Raw genomic sequence first — 25,789 nt, forward strand, 5'->3', positions numbered from 1 at the left:
TCTCTTCTTTTGGAATATCGTTTGCATATTTACGTTTGTGACAGGTAATAAAAAATTAGAATTCATAGCGGAAGGCCTCTCCTGCACCGTCTGATCATTACACAGATGCCAGAGAGAGATGTGCTTGACGGTATCCAGTCGGTCATCGGCCCTTACCCAGAAGACCTTGCTAAAGGTGAAGGCCATTTGACAATACATTCACTATATATATATATATATATATATATATATATATATCGTTAAAACCTCACAACTGTGTAATAAATACTTGAAAAGTATTATCTTATATTTTACAGGAGCTCCCGGAAAACCGCTATAAATCGCAGACTGTATAAAAGTTGAGAAAAAAAAAGAGAAAGGAGTTTCACATTGGATACGCTTGGAGTATCGCAAAGGATTAAATTACAGACTTATTAGGCGCGCCTTGGTCCTTGATGTCAAGACTATTAAAATAATAAAATATAACGATCCATAATTGTTTCAGTGATTCATTCTTAAGGATTTATTTATATTTGGTTAATTACTGCGCTCTCACATTCACCTACGTATAATGTTATTGTACCTTGTCGATCAGCGCATTGAGACAAATTATTCACGCGACGACAAACGTGCATCCTTCGGATGACTGCGACTGCAGCATCTTCTGCAAACGTGGGCGACGGTACAGCATTGCGAACGTGCCTGTACGTATATCTCGCCTACACAAGTAGGAGAGGTTTGGATAACGGCACGAAATATGATATTACCGTGTGAATCCTCCTATCGGGCCTGGAGTCACTAGTCGCGTTGTGCCAATATAAAAAATCAATAAAAAAACCGGTTAGTCACTCCTTCAATGATAATAGCTACGTACGTTGATAAAATACATATTTACAAATTGGCTTCTTATGCTAGCAAAGGTACTCTCTTTCTTGTGGAGGCTATCGCATTAAAGTATTCTCCTTGTCCTTTCGTCGACAATACTCCATTGGACAGTAAGAGCTATTTTTTGATTTTGAAAAGTAACAAAAAGCGTCCACGAAAATTACAATAATCCTTATACGCGAAAGCCTCCCTCTTTATTCTTTCTTATTCCCGTCTTCCTTTTCCATTGGTCAGTGGCGCCGTCGTCACAGCAATATTGTATTTGATTATCGCGAAAGTTCTTGCTGACTTTTGATTCCCGTCTATCAAAGAACACACTTTTTCTTTTCAGGCGAAGAAGATTGAGGTACATTAGAGAAGCCTGCAGGCGTTCTTGACAAAATTCTTTTTCTTGTGATGCCGCGTCGTTTTCCCACCAGGTCGCAGGACGATCGTACCATTTCCGGCACTGCGTCCACCCGTTGAACCATTCGGACTGAAGGCACCTGCGAAGTAACAAGAAACAAACCTTAGCAGGTCGTCGCTTCCCAATATTTTCTATACGCACAAAAAGCATCAATAAACGATTCTTGGCGTTCCCCCTCAATTAAAACTACTCCTGGGAATATCTTGTTTAATTTCCCTTATAATTGTACACTGCCAGCTCATTAGACAAACCTTTCCCATGCAGGCAGTAAGTAGTAACGCAACCCACTACCCAGTATAGACATCCGGCGAGACATCTTAATGAAATCATTTTAAATCCACGACCAATGTCCTTGCACTGTCATTATAAATTCTTCGCGTTTCTCTCGACGCCAAAATACAAAAATAAAATCTCCATTTCTCATACCAATGTATCACTAACTGCTCGTATACAACGTAAAACCAGGAACGGAAGCATTAAATGATTTTTCTGTCTGGCCAATGTATAATGCACAGGCATTATATGCATATACTAGAAACCCATGGTGTCTAGTAATCGACACCTAACCTTACCCGGTATTACCGGTCCATCGCGTTCATACGCTACGTACTGCACACCCTGTACACATAATATACACATACTGTATAGCCACTGTATAGTCGCGTACGCGCATACCGTACAAGAAGGAAAAGTCTTATAAGACGATCGGCAAATTCCACAGTAAAGTGCGTTAACGTGCTCTAGGAAAATAGCGTTACCAGAAAGGTAATTCTTCACTCTGCGTACACCAGAGTCTACGTATCCATATGTCCGCAATTCGCATGTATCTATATTGTCATTCTGCTCTCGCAGATTATAACCATCGACTGCAAGTATTGTATACATATATACAGATTATCTAGATCTCCATGGCCTAGATCTGGATCGTGTATGTCAAATCGACTAGTATTTTGAGGTTAGTGCTTCATCAATGCCATCCTAAAATAACACCGGGATAGCCCTTATTCGTTTGTCTAGATAGATATACGAAGTGACTAGTACGTTATGGAGGTTAGAATAGTTGCGTGACCATAGCTACATCCGTAGAAGTATCGATCACACCAGGTAGCCGCAAACGATGACTGAACGAATCGGCAGGTTCTTTGAGGTTAATATATACGATGTATACTATATTTGGCAAGTGGTTAGCGAACTATTTCGGACGTGGATTTATCGCGTGACGTTCGGACCGGTCATTTTGGAATCTTGGAAAAGTAATTATTTTTTAGTTCGTGGCGCGAATGGCCCTGGCTAAGGGTTCGCGAGGTTGTTACTCAGGATCGCGTGCCCGGGATATAGGTGATTACAGGCCAAGTTGAGATAGCTAGTGCGTTGATCGCAAGTCTGTGAAATTGCTGCTACCACTGAGGTCAACCTGGTGCGTGTATATAGCCAGGAAGATGCACGAGGTATGCTGGATGAGGTTAGAGATAACGATTAAGACTCCATTATATCCTGGAATGGATATTACGTGTACCGATGGCGCGGAGGGGTAATTTAGTAAATTATTTTCTATAAATACAACGACCCTACGTTACGGCTACACTTATAGTTTTGTTGGACGATGACATTTATTTTTATAGTTTCTACCTCTGTTATCCAGGTCACCTGTTACGCTTGGTACTTTTATCATACGCTTTACAAGTTGGCTTACAAGTTTTCCGTTCAATTGATACTCTGCTATATGAATTGGACTTTTTTTCAATGGTTCATGCTTACTTGGAATTTGTATCGTGTCCTAACTTTGAATTTGACAACGAAACTAGAGAATATAGGCAAATTACTTATTGATCATGATAATCATAGAGATAATACCGACGGCCGACGGGCTTATAGATAATGAAATTATGGAAGATGATAATTTCCATGGCCAATAAAAAACGTCATCCAGGATTCCCTCATACGTACATCCTGAAATGAGTATCATTATATATTTTTTTCAAGTCCTTGGCAAACTTCATAAATTGCCAAAATTATATGTGCACGTTCACGCCGTTGGTCGGTGTCACAAAAAATGTTGCCCCCGTCACATTGACAAACGTAGCGTCCTCTTACGTAACGCGCAGAATAAAATATATAAAAATTATAAAATGATCCAGTATACTGAAGTCACGCTTTAAATTAATTGCTGTCTACGGGCCAAGTGGGCAATGATTAATAAATTTTCAGATTTAACCACAAGGCTTGGCCGTTACATTGAATATCAAATAGGATTTATCGATCCTCCATTGATTGCAGAGTCGAATGTTTTCCTGCGCAAGGAAGATTCGTGCGTGATAACATATTCCCAGGTTTATCCTTCTATGCAGGATACATCCACCACCAAATGCACGCGATGTAAACTATTGAGACTGGTCGTGTGAAGTCGTGCAGTTATTCTTTAACTCGACAAAGGATCGAGCCATCGACCAAGTGCCTATCGATATATCGTTCGATAACATTAATCTGTGGAATGCGTGAAAGTATGAAAGCATAGAGGAAGGAAAATAAAAAAAATATTCAAACACTGACTTATTACAGAGGGCGACCTCGGTCCAGCTGAATAGAGTCTCAAGTCGTCCTGAAAGTCGTCCTCGCAGCGACGCATCTCGTGAAGGCATCTCGATGCCAGGTGCCTGAAGACGCCTACGACGCCGACGTCCTCCTTCACAGAGGTTCGCAGCAGTTTACATCCCAGGGCTCTGCCAAGTCGCTCGGCTTCTTCGCTAAATAAAATATAACAGAGATACCTTATTATTCGTCTACGGACTCAATAAGCAGAAATTGACAAGCACGTGGTCTACATTAAATTACAATCAGCTGACACTTCACACTGAATCAACCCTACATAGTCTCCATTGACAACAAGTATCCACCTTAACAAAAGTATATCCATCACTTGTCCTAGCTTAAAACTTGAAGACGTAGAACACTCACGGGTCTATGACGCACTGATCGATCAGATCCATCTTGTTCTGTACCAGCACCGTAGGAATTTCTCCACACTCATTTTCCACCTGTAGAAAAAAAAAAGTCACATGAGTCAGTTAAGAGCTAGCATAAGAAAAGCATTACAGGCAGTAGGTATAAACCATAAAGTCCAATAAAACGGGACGCAAACTATTGTAAAAGTCAATTATACATTTTTTCTTCCCTTCACTTATCACTGACATCATCTTTACCAACAAGCACGGTTTACCATTGACTTATTCATGACCCCCAAAAAATCCAGTAGTAAATGTATATTAAAAAATTTCGCATAACAAGCACAATCGATCCTTTCGCACGTCTATGGATATGCATATTCCAAGGTATACACATATAAAATATCTCGCCACAATATATCTCCGACACAACAGTCCAAAATTTGACTAATCATTAAACAGTAAGGATGACGTATCACATAAGCACGTACGCGTCATCGAATAATCACAGGTTCTACACGTTCCTGGCACCTACCATACCTTACAGTGTTAAGCTGTAGAAAGTCGTTACATGCGATGCGCCATAAAATACGATGCAAAGATAACACTAGGTCTATCTATCCTTTAGTATTAGTCTCGACTGGCTTCACACTGTACGTACAGCGAAGCTTCACCAGTTTCCTCAGAAGGAGTTACTCGACGCCAGACAGTAGATTTAAAGCTTGGAAAGGATCGACGGGCAATTTCATCTCGAAGTAAGGAAGGCCGCGGAGGATGATGCTGGAGTCAAGTTCTTTGCAAGAGTCCAAGTCGTGCGATGAATGGCATTTAGGTATACCATAAGAAGAGTGACCCTGGACTCCAGTTGGAGTAGTTCCAGTTTTTTCATCCAACGTTCCATGGGGGTATGCCAACTTTACTATTTCCGTAGAGGAGTATCGGGGTGGTCCGTACCTTCAACTTCCACGAGGGAATAGCGTCGAAGGAGTCTCTGTCCGTGGCTGAGTATGCGAGCACGCAAGCGTGAGCACCCCTGTAGTAGGCAGCAGTAATTGCATCGAACTCTTCCTGGCCTGCAGTGTCCCACAGCATCAGTCGTACGTCTTCGGCATCGACTCTGCGAAGGAAAAAAAAAAATTACTATTTTATCACCAGTACCAATTAACGTATAAGAAAAAGTCTATCCGTGATAAAATCTACATTGCCAGCGATAAGTTGTTTATGAATTTATTGACAATTAAGTATGCCAATAAATTGCTTCAAAACTTGTCGCGCGCGATTAGGCTTTTTTTTCTCATGTTACTGGCAATCCGCTTTGCTCGACTTTTTACTTTGTTTACTACCTTAACGGGTAGGATATAACGAGACAGACGTGCAATTTACTGTTTGACACGAATTTTCCACGAGCAGAGTAACCAGCGCAGTTTCGCACAGTCCGCGAGACAAGTTCACGTGGAAATTCTCACGATTCGTTAGCGTAGTCAACAGTGCGCAAGGTTTTTCTCATGTCGGGAGAGCCGCGAAGCCTGCGCCCGACGTTACGAGGAACAAAAGAGCAGCTATGCAAATCCGTATCCGTAATTCTATACCTAGATTTCCAGTTAGAGTTCTCTACCAGATACTCGGTGGAAAGTACGAGCATCCGTATGTGCCTTGTTGCTGATCTTTTTTAACCTCGTTTGGCTCTGACGAATAATAAGGAAAAAAAAAGGTATGGAAAAAAAGTCTTAAAGAGAAACTAATGAATAATTTGTCTGACAGACACAAATTTTCATACTCTATCGCCGTACGAAAATTCCATACCGTATTTGGCACTGGCCTATCAAGCTGGGAATTCTATGAGCAGCGTTTTTGCCTTTGTACAATTTTCAAGAAAAACCAACGGACAAGTAAGCACGTGCGAAGACGCGTACTAATTATAAGTGGAAACGCACTCGATCTGTCGTTCCAGAAAGTCCACGCCGATCGTCTTCTTGTAGTCCCTCGTGTAGGTACCCTTGCAGAATCGTTGAATCATGGAGGACTTGCCTACAGCCCCATTGCCGACTATCACCACCTGAGAAAATACACGAGTACAAAATTAAAAGGTATGACGACGAGTCGACGAAGTTGGAAGTAAAAGTCAATGCAGAAAAAAATAAAAAATAAAAATATCCAATCGGGATCGAAAAATAAACTTGTCAATTTTTGACAAGTTTGCCTACCGACCTCATTGCGTAGCAGTAACGTTCCCGTCCTATTAAACATAATCACACGAGGAACTGGTTCCAAGCCGTGTTACACCAAGACAAACCAGCTGCCCAATTACTAGACTTCTGATCGTTGTGCACGACTTTCTAAATTCACGGTTAAAAACGACCAAGGAACAAATTATAACGTACGTTGGGCCACGCGTACCACGAAGAATACTTTTAGTTACGTTAAATTCATCAAAAGCCCCATATCCCCCTCTTAAACGGTGTAAATTATACAAAGTGACAGCTGTACAAAAAAATTTATGGTCAATTAAAATGTATTTACCTGCAACAACGTTACGGACGTATCTATCGTTCGAAATTATTATATACAGCTGATGGGATTCGCAGTGCAATTTTTAACTGTATCTATATATATGTATATATATCATATACGAAATCAAATTTTTTTTTTTATACATGACTAGCAGTGTCGTAAACTTGTTAACGGCTTATAATTCCTACTGTGTCTCAACGTGGCTCCGATTTGCGGTACCAAGGTATCGCGTGTGTCACAGATAAATTTCGAATGGGTATGGGATCTCGGCCGCGGTACCTTACTTTAAATTATCCCATCGAATCGAAGAGATAACGGTGCACTTGCCGTACGAAGTGGGTTACCTCAAGAAAGGTTGCAAGTCCGCGCGCGCCTTACAAAAACCGGTCCTTCGAATCAGGAAACGATCCAAGAGAATCTCGCACGCGCCCAGTCACCATTCCTTCTTTAAATTCCATATATATTTACATTTACATACAAAAGTCAAAGGTCTGCGTCACTGTCATTAAACGTTGTGACATCAGAAGAAGCGAGCTACGTGCAAACAAGAATTATTTGAAAAAATTCATATTAAATGAAAAAACAACATAGGGGTACTGTTATATCTATAGAGTTACGTGACTAACCTAAAAAAATGTCTTACCACGTTATCGCACATGTCATGGCTAATCAATAATATACTACATCCCCAATGGAAAAAACGTACTTCCAACTTTCGTTTCGAAAGGCTTCATCGATAGCGGATCGATTCGATAGACCGTCGTTAAATAGTTCGTTATATCATTTCCGTTGAAAAACATTAGCGACGAACTTATTCGAGCTTTGCGAATATATATATATATAGGGTGTCCCCAGTTGAATTCATACATCAATGCATGGGTTGGCGATCGAATATTATCTGAATATTATTCTTCTGAAATTGACGGCCATCATTTATATAGCCAATAGGCAGGATCTACCTGTCGTAGTGTTATCCTTTTTTTCATGGCCAACTTCGCGTCAATGATATTTTAACCATTCCGAATGTTCGTCGTGAAAAAAAAAAAGCCGCACGAGAAATTATACGAAATGACCGTTCGCGTTCCATATCATCATAACGAATTTGCATAAACGTGTTTTTGCCTTTTAAAATCACTGATCTTATACTTAATTAATCGCTTCGTCAAAATTGTCACAACGTTAAAGTGTGTCGCGCCCCAGACAGATTCGATACTTATATCCTATGTATATGGATTATGGATATATATATGTCACAATTAAGAAAAAAACCCGAGCCAACGAAAACTTTCAAAATATACATTATGAATTGATAACACGCCGAATTAATTGCTATATGCATATCCAAATAAGTTACCTATATTTTTTCGTGTATAAAAACAATTAAAAAAACAATTTTACTTAAATGCCTAATAAACACTACTTATTCCGGGATCTAGACGCTCTCAAGTGTATACATACGAGTAATTAAGGATTATTGCATCACCTGTAGATGGTTCTACCATGGGAATTAATAGATATCAAATGGGCAGAACCATGTTCAGGTGGTGCAATAGCCTGAGTAACCGTCTATACATACCCACAAACATACGTATACATAAAATCAAGAATCTACAAGAAACGCGAAGTACTTCACTGTTCCGAGTAAGAATAATCTTATTACTTGAAGTTTCTCATGACGAAGAATCTCGACTGCCTATAGCCTGCATCGAGTAATCAAACAAAAAGTAGACGTCAAGCAAGAGTATCGAGTATACATCGCAGTACTGTGACGGCGATAATAGAGCCAGTAAAATAAGCCAAGTAAAAGTAACGCGTGGATGTGTTTGCTGCACATACCTGTGAAAACGCCGGTACGTACCGTTAGCCGCAATAGAAGTAGACACCAAAGGCTCTATATGAAGTTAGCAAGAGAAAGAGCATATAGAGAGAAGCCAGGCGTATAATATCATACCCTTATATAAAGTAAAATCTATCATCCAATGCAAGTGGTCGCCCCAGAACCTGACTTTATAATATAGTCATTGACCTCCTTCGACACATCGATCATAAACGTCCACTGACCTGCACAGTTTAAGAATTTAACTCGTGACATTTAAATTTCACTACATTGCATATTCCTCCGTGTTATAATTGTATATGGCGCCACAGCATACAGTATACACGCCATAGAGACTGTCAAGAGTAAGAAAAACGATAATTCTAAGAACCTACTAATCCCCCTTACCAAAGGAGCTTTGTAGATTAAGAAACTCTAAGAATTTCAAAAAACACGCTTTACAATTAAAGCGATGCGAAGGTACAAGATAATCTAACGCTTCGCGGAGGACCTGAAGAACTTTTAATTGCTATAATAAATCATAAGTAATATTGTGTCTACCTTGAGTGATATCTCGAGCTCTTCCTCCCGCATTCTGACCGCGCTGTGATTAGCATAATATCCAGCTACGATTTCCTGAGAAGCCTTCACTCCCGTGGTAGCGCGATGTTACAACTTGAACAACTCCTGGTAAATTTTTATGTCGACGATCGGCGGTTCTGCTGGCAACCGATTCTCCTTGATACCAGACCCAGTCGAAGCATCGTCATTGAGCTTTTTATTCAAACTTCGCAACACTTCCAGACCTTTTTTTTCACCATGAGAAAAGATAAATCAAATATCCGAATAAAACGCATTCACAATGAGATCTCGTACGAGAAGCGCGAACTCCCGACCACACGAATACGCCGCACGGGCCAGCACTGGCCGACTGAGCACCTGTAAACGAACACCTGCCAAGTTTCGATGCCTAGGGATATTTATCTAGAGACTTTTCACTTTCCACGTTAAACCAGCTTTGCGCGCTAAGATCAGCGCATTTCGAATGTGCGTCTGCGCTCTGTGCGTGATTGCAGATATATTTTACGTACGTATACAAATTATTATAAGTACAGCGTACGTTGTATTCCTTGGAAGGAGCGCTAAATTATTCAATTCTTGTAATTTATTACTAGTACAATAATAATAGTAATAGTGAATAATAAACGACGACAATAACAAGAGGGAGAAAATGGAGAAAAACAAAAAAAATTATCTATAATGCAGAAGCGTATGAAACACGACCGCCTGTGTGACTCCTTTTTTTTTTTAAATTTGTAAGCGCTCAAAATATAATTACCATATATATTAACAAAGGTTATTAATGCCGGTTTTAAATTGTCATAGAGATAAGGAAGAGAGCATTGTACAGTGTGAAGATGGAGTAAGGTGATCGAAGGACTGAAGAGCCAGTAATATTATTTTTCGAAATACCTCTCGATATGTATATATATAAAATTATACAATCGCTATATATATATGTGTATATATATTTCTTGTATTTACGTATATATGTACTGTTCATGATCGATTCTGTGTATGCACATGCATATGCATATATGTATGTATGTATGTATATATATATAATTTTCTAGTTAGTACAATAGCGTGTAATGTTGTTACGTAACTGTATACATAGACGTGTTTTCATTGTAATAATCGAATAGTAATCGGTAAACGTCGTGTTTCTGAAAGTATCCATTTCATAATGATGATAATAATAATAATAATAATAATAATAATAATAATAATAATAATAATAATAATAATAATAATAATAATAATAATAATAATAATAATAATAATAATAATAATAATAATAATAATAGTAATACTAATAATAATACACATCGCGCTACTCGCTCGTCCAGAAAAAGAAATTCCTCCTCTAACCACAACGACGCAACGGGCTTGCAATTCATGTTCGTTGAGTTTCGCCAATCGTTTACATACAACATTTATTATATTTCGCGAATAAAGAAAAATACGCGTCCCCAAAACGTCGCGTTGACATCAAATGGGTGCAATTGTTCTGTTCAATACAAAATCAAGCAGCGATACTCAAGACTCGAAAAAGCATAACGTGCACCGTACAGAGCTTAATGGTTAAGGAAGCGACGAAAAGGGGGAAGATATATAATTAAAAATTTTCTGCAACGTTACGAAGGACAAATAATTGTTGCAATTTGATTCTTTCACTTTTTGACTTCTCGCTGAGAATTTGACAAGTTGCGATGGAAATTTTGAAAATTTGACGTACGGACGTCTATCTGGTCCCTGAAAACTGAGCATGAATTTAGGGATTTAAGATATATATATAACCCTATGACCTTGACCATACGCACTGTCAAATTCTAAATATTGCAGGTGACGTTATGGCGCGTACTTTGAAAATCTTAAAAAATAAAGGTTGGCTCAGTCGTTGGTATTATGCGCGGACTGGCAATTTTGTTAACAATATTCTACAGAGATACGATCGTTAAGGTGTGAAAACACGAAAAATAAAGTTCGACTATCCTCCGGGCTTTTATTGAGCTACGCCCTTCTCCAGGCTATATTATGTATGTATAAAGCAAAAAAAAAGATAAAATAATGAAAAAAGTGAAAGACGTTTCTTTGTAAAATGAACGATGGTTAGTAGCGACGGGGCGAATATTCGCTTGATAATCAGTAATAAAAAAAAAAGCAAATTCATTAGTACTGAGGAATAAATTGTTGTTGACCGGAAGTCCAAATGCTTCGTACCAATAGATACGTTATCAAAACACTTTCATCAATGAAGAGCTTAATTGAAAAAGTATACGCTTTCATTTGAAATGCACAACGGCCGAAGATTCGAGACAGCGAACATTAGCATTCTTCTTATTAATTGTTCCTTTAATCTTATCGACATTCAGAATAAAGTCCTAAGGCTTACTTAGCTAATAAATCGCATAACGCCTAATTTTCCTTATGAACATTTAAGATTAGATTTCTCATTTTTCGAGATTAGATACATTTATTTCGAACGTCTCTCGTTGGTACGTTTCGTGTGAATTGTTGTCGCAGACCGGAAGTCGCTAGAATCGAACCGTCAGAGATTTAAATGAACACGAAAACTCGAAGCCAGGACAGAAATAAACTAGAGCCATATCGTCACGTACGCTGTTCTGGACGGACCATCTGTTGATTCTATTTTATATCATGATAAGGAAACGTCCTGTAACACATATAACATCAAAAGCAAATTCATTTAAAAATTAACACATGATCGATGCGCAGAAGAATCGAAAAAAAAAAATTCAGTGCGACATTTATCTACATCTGTCAAAAGCGACAGAGTCGTCCGATTTATCTTGCGCTAATGGAAATATTTTCTTTTGACTCTAGCACAAAAAAATCTAGATACCCGTAACTTTAGCGATCGATGATTGGAAGATAAGTAGCGGTGGCAGCAACAACAACAGTCACAGCCACAGCAACGGCAGCAACAACAGCAGTATACTCGTTCGTTACAAAATGTAAACATAATTTCGAAATCGAGAACTCGCGGTGTCCGTCCCTCCCCGAAGACATAGCAAAATGGTACATAGAATTAATTGCGGTTAGATATAAAAATCTTCCGAACATAGTTCTGGCAGACTTCACGCCGAATATCTTACATTAATACTTTTGAACCATCTCGCTACCACTAGCACTAAACTTCAAGACAATCAAATCCCATTCGAGTAGCATTGTCAAAGCTTGCGATTCGTTCCGAGACAATCCCCCAAAATATTCTCACTTATTTAAATTAAATCATTACTTCTATCTTTTATCATTATCGAAGCTTCCGCTCTCCACTTTCGCGTTGCACGCTAAAACAGAGATACCGTGGTCGTTATCATGTTTGATAGAATATTCATCAAAATATCATAGTTCGGAGCGATACCGTTACGACCACGATGAATGCTTGCGATTTCCCGTATGGCAGCCAGAATGGAACAACGAATAAAAAAAACAACAAATAATACAAAGACAAAGAGTAAAGGATAAAGAGAAAATAATAGATAGACAAAGAAAATGGTATGATGACGTTAAAAAATAAACAGTACCGTGTCTACCTTTTATCTAATACACAAAAATGGAGGCAGCGTGCTCTTATCGATCGGTTCTTATTAAATTGTCAATCGCAAGTAATTCTTTAATTCTGTTCATGCACTGACCTACCGATCCTTAATTCATACGAGATAAAGTCGATGAACACAAATCTTAAGAATTGCATATAATTTTCACGGCACTCGTAATTGCAGCACTGAAGTTCTCCCGTACGCGGGACACTCTCCAGAGCATCTCGACTTTGGTTTGATTCGCGAGGACGTCCTCGTCGAATGCTTTAACGCGGTATTAAGAAACGAGATAAGAAAGAGACACGCAACAGGACCCTTTGAAAACGGTTTAGTACGCAGATGCTTCCTTGTACTCCGAACCCTCCATGGTAAAGAAGTCCTCCAGCTTCCACTGGAGTGTTTCGAAGGTCGGCCTCTTCATCGGATCCTTGTTCCAACATTCTAGCATTATGTCGTACAGTGCTGTTGGGCAGTTTGATGGACACGGCATACGATAACCATGCTCCACCTGATGCAAAACTTCAGCATTGGTCATACCTGGAAAGAGAGGAAAAGAAAATCACCATTGTTTAGAATCTTGGAGATTAAAGAAGCATACAAAAGTGAACTTACCAGGATATGGAATTCTTCCGTATGTAACCAATTCTGTGAGTAGAATACCAAAGGACCAGACGTCTGATTTAATACTAAACTTGCTGTAATTGGCAGCTTCAGGTGCGGTCCATTTTATAGGGAAACGGGCACCTACTCGCGCCTCGTATTCATCCTCCTTGATGAGCCTTGCTAGGCCGAAATCAGCGATTTTAACGACATTGCCATCGGCAACAAGTACGTTTCTTGCTGCTAAATCTCTGTGAATATAATTTTGTGATTCCAGATAGGCCATGCCAGCTGCAATCTGTGCGGACATGTCGATCAGCTGTTGCAGCTTCAATCCGCGACCTTTGCCTGAGGATGAAAGAATATTAATTAAGTCTCACACGTGTCTTTCTCATCTGTTCATTAACAACATTGTACAATCTATCTACCTTGCAGGAATTCAAGAAGACTTCCATTTCTCATAAGCTCAGTAATTATGTATATAGGCTCTTCCATAGTGCAGACAGCATAAAGCTGAATTAATTTGGCATGCCGAAGCTTCTTCATGATTTGTGCTTCGGCAAGGAAATCCTTAGGATCCATAGTGCCTGGCTTGAGCGTCTTGATAGCCACCGGTGTGGTGTTGTTCCACAGTCCTTCCCATACTTCACCGAACTGACCCTGTCCTAGTTTGCGAACAAACTTGAGGGAAGAACGGTCGATCTCCCATTGGTCCCGGGTACGATGGCTTAGACCCTCCGTTACGGGTTTCTCAATCTGGGAACAAAACAAAGTACGAGCCAGTCAATGCCTGATTGGATCAGAGTGCAATCAAATTGTCCTTTTCATGATAACAATGAAAATACATATCACGGATGAATACCTTATCGTACAATGTTCATGGCGAGTCTTTTCAAAAGCAATGAAGAGAAGCACAGGTCGAACAAGATGGAAGACTATGAAACAGTGATATGACAGTTTTTAATGTTTCAAGAGCCTACGGCAATGTAATAAATTTATCAGAATAAGAAAACTACACATATCTGATTTCACAATAAGGAAAATGGATTAACTGGAAACCCTTTCGGTGCTGTTATTCAAACTGTATGACTTCTGGTTGGGTCTTGTTTGGTTTCAGTCTGTACGGTTCAGAAGTCAAGTGTTTCATTGAAGTCTGACTTTCTAATCTAACAATATGTAATAGGTGAAGTAAGAGTAGGTATACAATTATAAATGAATTATAAACCGCAGGTGCAGTATATGCATCGAGATAAATAAATAGGAAGGAACAATATGGGTCTTGGCTGCTTTCATGCTTTCACACGCACCTTATCGGTTGCCAAGCAAAACGTTGGACACGCTTCTCTCTACTTTTTCTCGCTTTTATTTCTAATTCAAACACGCTCGGCATCGCTTCGTCGAAAGTCTCCATCGATTGCGTTATAATTAAAAGCAACGACATTCATGCTTAATGATTGACTTTATTCATTCATCGATTCCACAAATGCCTAGTGAAAAATCTTCATTCTCATTTTCAACTATCTAACGAGAGACTTTCATTCGTTAAAGAAACTTAACAGCTAATGCTGACTTCCGTGGGTTGTCCGCATTTTTCAAAGAATCATTCAACTTCAAAATTGTCCCCTGTCAATCACTTTTAAAAGAGTTTTGCAGGTAACAATCTATTAAAACTGCAGAATATCGATTAAATACATTCACGGAAACCGCACAGAACCAACAAGACAGTAGCACCCTTCGATTATCATTAAAATGAACACAATCAAGTCATCGTCATCTGATACTGTAAAAACAAAAAGAAATGTAGAACTTTCCAAAAGGAAAATAATTTTAACATTGAGCTCGAAGCTTCCTGCCATTATTCAGAAGCTACGGTACATTGAGTAAATTCAGCCACAACTGCCAAGAGACTTATAATCTTAATAAGTCACAGGAAGAAGATTTGAATATTTAAAAGTTCTCTGAAAATATATTACAATATATACGTTTAGCTAGTGTATCGGCCTGATAGGATTTAACAATACTTCTGGATATGGCTATGTAAGTGCATCTGATCGTTTGAACATTCCTAAATCGTTGAAGACGCCCACGTGAGATCTATTCAATCAGGTGGAACGAATTACTTAATGATATAAGTGCACAAACAAACGTCATTCATAGATCCAAAGTTAATTGAACTTAGACTTTGATCTAAGAGGTACGATAATAATATATCCAGTAAATAGCTAGTATACAATGCACATTGTCAATATAAATTGTTACCTAATCATGCTAGGATTATTATACAATATCGAAAACAAAATTTGATCAGCCCGCTCTGCGAGATGGAAGCGAAATTAAAAAATAAATATATCAAATGCAATCTATTCTGCGCATTGATCTAAACTTTAATTAAAAATAAATAAACTCAAATGTATTGCGTTCTAGAAGGAGATGAATGATTTCTCTTTTTTTATATATATAAAACTCCTCTTGCTTGGCTATCAGGGCGAATCTTCAAGAGCGTTCGTGATGCCGTATGTGGAGCAAAAGGTGATTCTGACATCGCATTATAAGCGCTCCACGTATCAAACGTCAATCGCCTATAAGTCCAATGATAAGAAGTCGATGTTAAGGACTGCGGATGATAAGACTGTTAGATGGATAAAATGATATTAATGGCTCTCTCGACGACTACAGGACGTATCGTGCCTAATGTCTCTGAAACATAATGCCGTATAGGACAGGTTTGTGCTATGAGAATGCGCATGACATATGAAATTGATACAAGCAAACAATTATGGTTATGGGAAAACAAATGAATGATTAATGATTCGTATGGGGACATTCAATTTACCAAGAAAATCCAGCGGTAAGTAGGGCAAGCAATAACAGAGAAACAAACACAGTCTATTCAGAGATAAAACCTCGCATGGTTTCCCTTATACAAACTTAAAAGAAGGGCGTTTACAAAATGCAATCGCTTCTCGTATCTTCGTTGACTGTTGAACCTTTAAAACGTAAAATCGACACTTCACGTTGAGAACGCGAAGAAACTTAATTATGCAAAATAAGTACTTCATCTAAATTTGCCACTCAAAGCAATTGCATTCACTGATAGCTGTCAAAATTATCTTATATACTTGAACTCGATAAGCATGTATATACATTGTTTCTTTTTTCAAATATAAAATTGATAGCTTGTTTCCTTTCATCGACTATTATATGAACATATGATTATTCTATTAAAGATTCAAATCCACATATACATGTTATAGTTAACAAAACATTGCGATCGGTCGTCTGCTTGATTATTGTCCGTGGTAAAGAAATGAGAAAATCAAAAAACAATGTCTTAATTCAAAGTGTGAACGGGTCACGCCTTGTTTCAATTACAAAGCAAAGTCCAACGGGAGTCTAGACAGTGCTGTATAGTGGAATACCATCTGGATTTTCATTAAACACTTTTTCTGATAAATTGTATACGTCATATCGGTTTTACCGAAGTTCATTAACGCTAGTATCAGAGTCAGTTGTTTAAATGACGCTGGGTAAATCATCATAAGAAGCCTCAAATCATTGAACTCGTTCGCGCGAAAACTATAAATAAGACGCAAAAAAAGATAAGATTAAATCATGCACTTGAATACTTGCAATCCACTTGTTATTTTTGATACTGACTCTCCTCTGTCTCTCGTTCCACCAAGCATCAGGAGAGATTTCTACAGAGTGATTTAAATCTAAAAGCTCTTACGAAGTTTCAACGAATTGTGGGCGTATCGTAGCCAACTGTGCCAATTTCTTTTGAATCTCATCAGTGAAATCTCTCCTTGGCAGTTTTTTTTTATTTCTCACGCACAAATTTTACCTAATCAAAGCAGTAAGTCAGACGTCTCTCTTTTCCTTTGGAATGAGCACGTTCTTAAAATACATAAATTAATAAAATAATATGAAGAATGATTGTCCGACATGCAGCAAGCTGTCTAAACTCCGTTTAGACGACACTGGACCTCACGTAATAAGAACTACGATTTATCCGGAATTTTATGCTCACACAAATCTCTTACCTGTACACAAGGTTTGCAAAGATTAACGCAGAGTCCATCAGCATCCTTGCTATAGTGCTCGACGAGATCCTGAAGTGTCCTGAAGGTTGTTCGCCTTGCAATAAAGAATCCTCCTTCGTCCAACTGCCGGATACGATAATGTTTAACCGTATCTCCATCCCGCACTGTAAGATATATATCCTGATTATATATAAAGAATATAAGTCTGTCTGGGTATATGAAATAAAAAGTAAAAAGACTCATACTTATCATTTAAATAAATGTAACGTAGTGTGAGAGGATAATGAGTCGGGGTAACAATTATATTTTGATGCAAGGATGGTGAAGTGTGCCAGTTGCGGGTTTGACAAAAACTTTGTTAGGAACGTAGAGGCTTCTGAAAAGGCAGGAAATTGCAATTTGCAACAGGATATGCCAATTTCATCGCTAACTGACAGAACGGAGCATTGTGGGATACATGTTTGTCATACAGTAAAGAGCAAATATTCCAATCAATTGGAAAACTAATTGAAATCCTCGGGTTGCGTAAAACACATTTGACACAATCAGATAGGTAACGACGTACTTTCAGTCACAGTGACAAATGATTGCCAAGTATTGGAAGAAATTCCGGGTATTCCAATTTTCAATAATTATTTGAAAAATATATTATGAAGCGAAGGATATTAACTAGCTTCAATTTCCATCGTTCGCTTAGTGTCAATATCAGATAGAATAATATACCTTGTATATGAATTACAACCGTATTGATTGCTTATCGAATAGCAATAGCAGAATATTTCTTTAAGGATTGATTTGGAATAAATCATTAAGGTGAACTTAGGTACCGATCCTAATCGGTAGTCAGACATAACAACACGGATCTCATGAACGTTAATTATGGATTGACGTGAAATCACCTGAAAGTGAATAGTCGTTGTGCCGACTTTCTGAATCTCGAATCAAAAATGCTCCGTGATCATTTTCGGATAGTAACAGCTTCTTCTCTGCCTCGATTCTCTTGATCTTTCGGAAGTACCATCTGCAAGGGAAAAACACAAACAAGTTTTTTATTAGAAAAGTACAAAGCACAAATATATCTACTTCTATTGTTAGTACAAAATCACATGAAAATCAAGGATTAATCGGTGATCAAAGATCAAAAAGAAAAATGGCAATTCCATTTGGAGTAAAATCTTACGTAATTTGTTCAAGCTGTAATGATTTTTATTTCTAAAGTTTTAAAGCTAACAGAAGAAGCCTTCCAAATAGTGAAACATAATATTATTTTTAGGAAACCGGAAGGATCGATGGTTTTGTTTATCTCTAAAAGATAAACGTCCAGTGATTCTCAATACGTTTTAAGATAAATTCTGTATGGAATTCAAGACAAGAGCGCAGTATTGGTGAAAGCAAGGTCGCTACAGCAGGCCTGTTATACTGATTGTGAGAGAAATTCATTAGGAGAAAATGCAACAAAGAAAACTTTGCGAGTAAGACCACTTCGGCATCGCTATTTATCGAACCGTTATATCGGCATATAAGCCAAGTAAAACTATTGAATAAATTATTACAGAGAGACCGATCGTTCAAATATTCAGCGGTAGGAATATGTAACTGTAAAAGTCGCGTGTGACATGCATTTCAATAATTATAACCATACTGAACTCATGTAAAGAATGCGACCTTGTCATTATCTCTTTTAAATGATCTTAATCCAATTAAGAAACTTATTGACTATGATTTATTATGGAACTTCCTAGTGGTGTTAAGCAGATTGAAAATTTTTATCTGATTAATCGAGTCTTTCAATGATATAATTGCAACGATATATATTAATATGATAATGACTTACGGTTCAGCCTCAATGGACTTTAGTTTGGCCACATAATTGCTTGGGATGTAGCCTTCTTGTCTGCTCCTCTTACTTCTAGCAAGCCACCAGTCACCCTGGGTGTCGTTGAGGATCTCCAAGTGTTCTCCTTTTCTGAAGCTGAGATCTTCATCTGTGCGAGCATCGTAATCGTACAAAGCAACAAAGATCTTGGCAGTAGGAGCATCTGTGTCTGGTATTTGTGGCATAGGCCTTATGGGATCTGGTGGTGGTGTTGGAATAGGACTAGCCTGCGAAGCAACAGCTTCTATGCTAGGATTACCTATCCTTTCCGACTTCTCCTTCTCGGCATCTGTGGGACTGCTAAAACAATTTCCCATTTTGCTTGTACACTAGCTTTGAAGTCAATAACAATCGGTCAATTGTTTACACCTCATAGATCCCTTCTTGTCAGAAGGGTATTTTCTTAACAGTTACCAATAAAGTTTTTAAAAGTGGCCTTTTAAAACACTATATTACAATAATCACTTGTGCGGTATCCTTAAAACCAAATGATCTGCTACTCTAAGCATACTGTATATCTAATTATAATTTAAATCAAATAATAACAGATTTGTTTAACACTGTTTGAGTTCGTGATTTATACATTTATAGTTTTAGTTTGCATGATATCCAGTTATGATTAGTTATCTGTTTCAATTTGTCATATTATAATTAGCAGGTCTTCCGTAGATAACAATTGGATATTTCATGTGATTATCGGAAACGCTCGCTTGATATCTTTTCCATAAGCCTTATTTTCCTTGTGTCACGACTATTTCCTTTCAAAGTAACGTTGCACTGAATTCTCGTATAGTATAATTTGTATCGCACTAACATAAAAAACAAATCAATTGACACTCTCACTCCTGAGATGAATCCACATATGTAGAATAGGTAGGAGAAATATACATTAGTAGTATCAAACTGGCCTGAGAGAAGCAGTTTTTCTCCACATCGTCTGATTTGGCATACGTCCGGTTGCAAGATAATCAAGAGACATTAAAAGGGAATGGAAATATCCTTTCTTGAGATTATGCGTACCGTTCCTGGTTTGAAATTTGACACGGAATGATTTATTATACTGGCACGCACTGATCCACAGAGACACACGATCATCCAGAGTAGTAGCAAGAGCAGGAGCAAACGTGCACGATCCTAGACACTTTCTACTGGTAGAAATTGGGCGAAATTAGCACAGATCACATTTATATTTAAATAATAAAGACTCTATGTCCAACGTCCTACTATACACCGCGAAATTGCTGTGCCTATATAAGTCTTATGGTTATCACCTCTCGGTCCTTGTCTCCCTTGAAAAGGCCTTTTAACTTGTTATCAGACAGCAAGGGGCCATCGCCATTGAACACCAGTCACTATGAACCCGTCAAACGGCTGATTTCACATGCGCGTAAACGGAGCAGTCCTGCATTCAGGATGAATATCCACGTTTAATCCTTTATTTATGAGGATAATCACAGGACGTGGAATGCCGCGTTATCACACCCGATACCATTAGTCCATCCTCCTGTGGGACGTCTTCACGGGTCTTTTATGAGACACTCTAGGTGAAAACACCACCCATGATGAAGGCGCTCAACAGAATGCAGGGTTCGGGAGTCTCCGTAAATGCGTCCGGATTTACCCGAACACTGGACAATCCCAAGAACGAACGCCCCATCCAACCATAGCACGAGGAGAGTCCTTTCTTTTTTATTCTTTTATATTTCTACTCTCTTCTACTTTACCTTTTCGATCCTATTGTGCTTTTTTATGTTGCCCGAGAAAAACCCATGAGAATTCAGAAATAAAGGCTCTAAAGTCCTAGAGAATAATTTTAAAGCGACGCGGCCATTTCTGTACACTTTAATGTTGTTGCGTTATTTCGTTATTAAATATTAGCATTATCCTCCTGCAGATTTGATACACTCATGTCCAATTTTTAGTATAAAGCGTTAATTATAATATGACTTCTGGGATTTAGCTACAAGCAATAATGGGATACGTAAAATCCTGAAGAAATCCCTACACAATAGTTTCTTCTCAGTTATCTAAAAGGAAGACAATGAAAGAATCTCATCTCTTGCTTTTTACCGAATATACTGTATTGTTTTACCGATTTGTAGTCGCTGTTAAAAAGAAACAAGACTTCCATTTATGAAAGCGACAATCTTTATCATCCACTGTGACGCAAACTGTTATTATCACACATGATACATACTCTTCCCGAAATGACGAAACAATTATCATGCGTTCTGTTAGAATCCTTCTTCGCAATTTATGCTCTTTCACTAATTATAAAATTACAGGAAATATTGTTATCAATATCAAACGTATAAAGTACTTCGTAATGCCATAACCGTTTTTTAAAAACTTGCTCGGGCGCCATTTGCGTTTATTTAATACTTAAAATTATATCGTCACGGTATTTCATCAATTTTTATCTAATATTATTTATAACATTTATGCAGTACAATTGAATGACCACGAGGTATTGTACAATATAATTATGTTTGACTAATTTTCAAAGTAGGGTTTTTAAATGCCAAAGAATTACTTATCAATTTTATTCCTGACAGATATCGCATGTCGCCAAGAAGATACTAGACAAGAGCTATAGCCTACCTATATTCTGTCTAATGCTGTATAAAATATTTCACTTGAATTATTATTACCTTAGAAATTTTTCAAATAGATGTCGGAAGGTCCTCGAACGCATCAATCTCGAGTACATATCTTCATCCAAGTTCGAACATAGGCTCCAATGTTTTATATATGACAATTTACACTACATATATTACGATAAAACAAGACAAGAAAAGTCATCCGGTAAACTGAGAGCCGACGAACAAGTTTAAGCACTTACTGATTAGACCAGAAGCTATCGACGTTACTGTTACCTTATCAGACTCTCTAACTTGATTAGGTTGCTATGGAGATGCAAAAGCGTTTCTTAAAATAATATATGAAATCATTTGAAATTTGCTATCATATTTGGCTTATTTGCATTACGACAAAAAGTAACATAAATAAGCATTGACTTTTATAAATCTCAGAAAACCAAAGAACTGCTTCAGTTATTGCAGTTGTAACATAAAAATGTCCTGCTTTGGCTTTCGCAGAAATAAGCAACCGTCTCAGGCCTTTGGAAATAAATACCTGAGTTAACTTAAGGGATTGGATTCTGTAGAAAGGTTCCCTTAAGCATTGTGAAAGATTTTTTTTCCACAATGATCCAGGTACCAAGAAGCATCCCTACCAAAAGTCGGGATTTACTTTGTTCGGGAAGGTAAAAGTAACGCTACGAAAAATAAAAGTGGTGTTTAGTTTACCTGTAATTTTGAAAATTCGAATAGGATTGTTATTGGGATAAGCAGTATAAAATTTTAAATAATAACTGTTGCTTTAATATTACAAAAAGAACACATAGTAAGTTTCACAGTTATGAGTTGTTTATAAGTCGTCGACACTGAACGTCCTGATTAAAAATGTCATCTGTGCCACGCGGGAATCTCCTCTTTTCCTTTCTTCATCTTCTTGTAAAAATTCATGAACTCGATTCGCGGCCCAGACGCTTTATTGGTTTTAATTATCTTTAAAAACAACAATCTCCATCTTGGTATCAACTTTACTACGTGCGTTAATATCACTGGCACTGGCGCGAAAAAAAAGAGAAACTAAATCCTACCACGAGCCCGCCACTCACATTCGTTTCACATATTTAACAATTATTATGTATAGTCGTAGCTGGTTTTACAAGGCGTCACGACACTTTTTCGATGCACTCGACAAGCTAGTGCCAAATGCAACAGTGCAAATACATAGACAATACATTGCGCGTCACATAAATGCCTTAAACGCGTTCATCATCAGGATATTGAATTGAAAATTGTTGAATACAGTCTCGGCTGAATTCTCTTCCTTCCTTTTTGGTCTTTTTATTCTTTTTTTTTTTCTCTCTCTTTCTCTTTCTCTCTGCTTTTATCATATAGCCGTGCAGCAGTTGATTATCAGATTCGAGTAGAAATTAATTAGTCTCGGTTATGGGTACTTCGAGAATTCGAGGACCATAAAGTAGCACGTATGCACAATGCCAATCGCCACCACCGCTTAACTTTAGGACATCCTCGCTGGTGACGGCGCTGACGGCGTCGTCGTCACACTTTAACCACATGTCATCTTTCTGACGTACCCAGGCGACATAGTGACCGCTGCTGCTGGAACGACCTCTGTGCGTTAAAACAGCTTGCAGCGTATAGTATCCGCTGTTATTTGAGCCCAGATCTGTAACAGGTGCAATTTTTGTGTATGTCTATTCACGAGTGAGGTGTTTCGGAAGGGCCAACTTGATAAGAGTTTCAATGTAAAAGAATCTGCTAAACCTTATATATTTTAGTCTTGGATAGACTAAGTACTATAGCACTTGATGCATTTTTGATTAAAGTAAATTTGTTTGATGTTTCTTTTTTTTTAGTTGTATCAAGTAGACGTAAATTAATCCATCTTAAAGTATAATATTTACTAACGTCAAAAACCAGCCGTAAATAACATAGTGAGATAGAGAGTGCACATGGCTGCAGGCTGTTACTAATTATAAATAAACAGAAGCATGAGAGAAAGCAGATAGAACTTATTTGAGTGGCTTCTACAGATTTTCTGGAATTTTTCTATATTTGTTGAAAAAGCAGGATGTAGACTTACCATCTGGGAACCAGAAGGGCTCCTGTTTTACGTTCTTGTTCTTGTTACCGTCACCTTTGTCCTTCTTCTCTTTGACACTTCGAGACTCTTCTACCTGGCTGTCTTCCAGTTCTTTGAATTTCTCGCGCATGGGTGCAAGCTTGTTTTGAAGCTCGCTAGTGCATAATTCGAAGGCGTCGAATTCTAAAGGAAATTTGACGTCCTTTAGAATCTTAGCATTAATAGATTCTTTCTCCTTATAATAGAATCGAACGAACTGGACAGTCAAATACGCTGGCAATCTGCTAATTTTCGACTAAAATTCAAAAGTGACATTAAAGGATCGTTGTAATTAATACATACAATTTTTAAAAAATTTATCGTACTGTTTTTGTATAAACTGCATCTCGACCGAGAGTGGGGGATTTTTTAGTTAACTGTTCTTGCATTTTATTTCGTAGCCCAGAGTGCATATATTTTACTTCTGTTGAAATGAAACAACTTAGTTGTAAAAAGTCTTCTTTTCCATGAGTCGGTGGCTCCTCTTCAGATTCAACACACTTCAGTTCAGTATCGAATGTACCTCCAAAGTATTGTTCAATAAGAGAACTTGGTTTACATGCTTGTGAGCTACTACCTTCCCCTGCTGCTACGTTCTCCTGTAGGAATTATACGTAATAAATACCTGAAACTCAATATAATAGTGAATTGAACTTACCTTTGCTGGTAATTTTTGCTGAAGCATACGAATCAGCTCAGTCCAGCACTCATTAGCATCTTGTTGTTGAAATCCTCCATGTTCAGACTTCTCAGCAAATCGTGGGAATGCTAAATGCATCATTTGAACCAGAACTACAGGTGGCAAGGAAGATCCTTTATCCATTCCTTCATACAAGTCCCTTAGAGCAGCTGTGATGCTCTGTGCAGGAACTAAAGAAGTGCTACCAGCAGCGGCCAGGCCGCCTGAAAAACTTTTGAGTGCATCGCGCAATTCTGGGACTGTTTTTAAGCATTGAACAGTAGCATTAAGATAACAGGTGTTTCCAAGATTCATCAAACCAGCTGGCAAATCAAATGCAGTAGCTATTTCAGACTCATTCATGTCTTCTAGAAACAATGGCCTCTCTGTTGGCTCCGTAGGTACATCTTCCTCCTTTGAACCCATCATTAATACAGTAACACCCTAGAAATAATGATAAAAAGTTAGTATTACAAACATGATATTGGAGTATCATAATATCTATATAATAATTCTCTTACATCCTTCAGCTTTATATTACCCCAATCATCATCCTTCAGAGTCATACCCTTCAGCATAACTTTTTGTCGCTCAGGTTGTACTCCAGTGAGCGCGAAGAGCTGTGCCTTGAATAGCATTGGTTCTTCATCCGTGTTGACTTCCACATTTGGAAAAAGTTCCTTACCCCATTTTACCTTAACTGCAAACACAGGAGTAAATAAAGGCATTCAAGGCTGGCTGGTACAGTGAACAAGCGAAATTGCAAAATATTTGAGGTTACAACCACCGCAAAATATGATATATCTTAATGCTTACTTGAAAATTGTGGCATTTTTGTACAATTTAAACACAGCACAATTCACGATACACTTTCCAAATGCAAATTGAAATTTGCACAGTACTTTTTTCACAATAAATCAACTCGAAGTAAAAGGAATTAAAGTGCAAAGTCAGACGCGACTGAGACCACTGCACATCGCGTTGTAGCGCTAGCTAAGCGGCTACTTGAAGTAGATATTTTTTTTCCAGATAATGATAGATAAAGTAGAATGTTTCTGTATTTTCAAAACGTCTTCGTCATTGATGATATAAATAACAGTATAGAATTGGTGATGAATCTCATTTTTCATAATATTGTACAACTGAAATGGAATAACAAAAAAAGAACAAAATGTAACAAACTTTATAATACAAAGTACATTAATAAAA

General features: G+C 38.0%; 3 protein-coding genes across 7 annotated transcripts; all 3 read right to left on the reverse strand.

Annotated features, from left to right (window-relative positions):
- Nucleotides 1–472: 472 nt before the first annotated feature.
- On the reverse strand, nucleotides 473–10,328 carry LOC107269384 (ras-related protein Rab-23). Of its 2 annotated transcripts, XM_015743161.2 has the most exons (6): nucleotides 9,101–9,616; nucleotides 6,147–6,268; nucleotides 5,167–5,329; nucleotides 4,226–4,305; nucleotides 3,821–4,014; nucleotides 473–1,349 (listed from the first exon to the last, which is right to left on the reverse strand). In XM_015743161.2, exons 1-6 carry the CDS (start codon nucleotides 9,131–9,133, stop codon nucleotides 1,216–1,218), a joined length of 726 nt encoding a protein of 241 aa, XP_015598647.1. In that variant the 5' UTR covers nucleotides 9,134–9,616; the 3' UTR covers nucleotides 473–1,215. The 2 variants fall into 2 exon arrangements, with proteins under 2 accessions (XP_015598647.1, XP_024942426.1); XM_025086658.1 differs by lacking the exon at nucleotides 6,147–6,268 and having other exon boundaries at nucleotides 9,101–10,328.
- Nucleotides 10,329–10,616: 288 nt separating this feature from the next.
- On the reverse strand, nucleotides 10,617–22,029 carry LOC107269379 (tyrosine-protein kinase Src42A). Of its 4 annotated transcripts, none has more exons than XM_015743151.2 (7): nucleotides 21,837–22,029; nucleotides 19,144–19,482; nucleotides 18,209–18,330; nucleotides 17,310–17,473; nucleotides 13,695–14,022; nucleotides 13,279–13,614; nucleotides 10,617–13,203 (listed from the first exon to the last, which is right to left on the reverse strand). In XM_015743151.2, the coding sequence occupies exons 1-7, from the start codon at nucleotides 21,893–21,895 to the stop codon at nucleotides 12,995–12,997; spliced, it is 1,557 nt and encodes a 518-aa protein (XP_015598637.1). In that variant the 5' UTR covers nucleotides 21,896–22,029; the 3' UTR covers nucleotides 10,617–12,994. The 4 variants fall into 4 exon arrangements, with proteins under 4 accessions (XP_015598637.1, XP_015598636.1, XP_024942418.1 ...); XM_015743150.2 differs by having other exon boundaries at nucleotides 19,144–19,485; XM_025086650.1 differs by lacking the exon at nucleotides 21,837–22,029 and adding an exon at nucleotides 20,457–20,774.
- Nucleotides 22,030–22,542: 513 nt separating this feature from the next.
- On the reverse strand, nucleotides 22,543–25,574 carry LOC107269400 (ubiquitin carboxyl-terminal hydrolase 14). Its single transcript, XM_015743197.2, has 6 exons — nucleotides 25,397–25,574; nucleotides 25,102–25,280; nucleotides 24,560–25,024; nucleotides 24,228–24,500; nucleotides 23,863–24,157; nucleotides 22,543–23,445 (listed from the first exon to the last, which is right to left on the reverse strand). Exons 1-6 carry the CDS (start codon nucleotides 25,410–25,412, stop codon nucleotides 23,189–23,191), a joined length of 1,485 nt encoding a protein of 494 aa, XP_015598683.1. The 5' UTR covers nucleotides 25,413–25,574; the 3' UTR covers nucleotides 22,543–23,188.
- Nucleotides 25,575–25,789: the final 215 nt, after the last annotated feature.

The sequence above is a fragment of the Cephus cinctus genome, unplaced genomic scaffold (assembly GCF_000341935.2).
Source record: "Cephus cinctus unplaced genomic scaffold, Ccin1 Ccin1_scaffold0638, whole genome shotgun sequence".
NCBI classification, from domain to species: Eukaryota; Metazoa; Arthropoda; class Insecta; order Hymenoptera; family Cephidae; genus Cephus; species Cephus cinctus.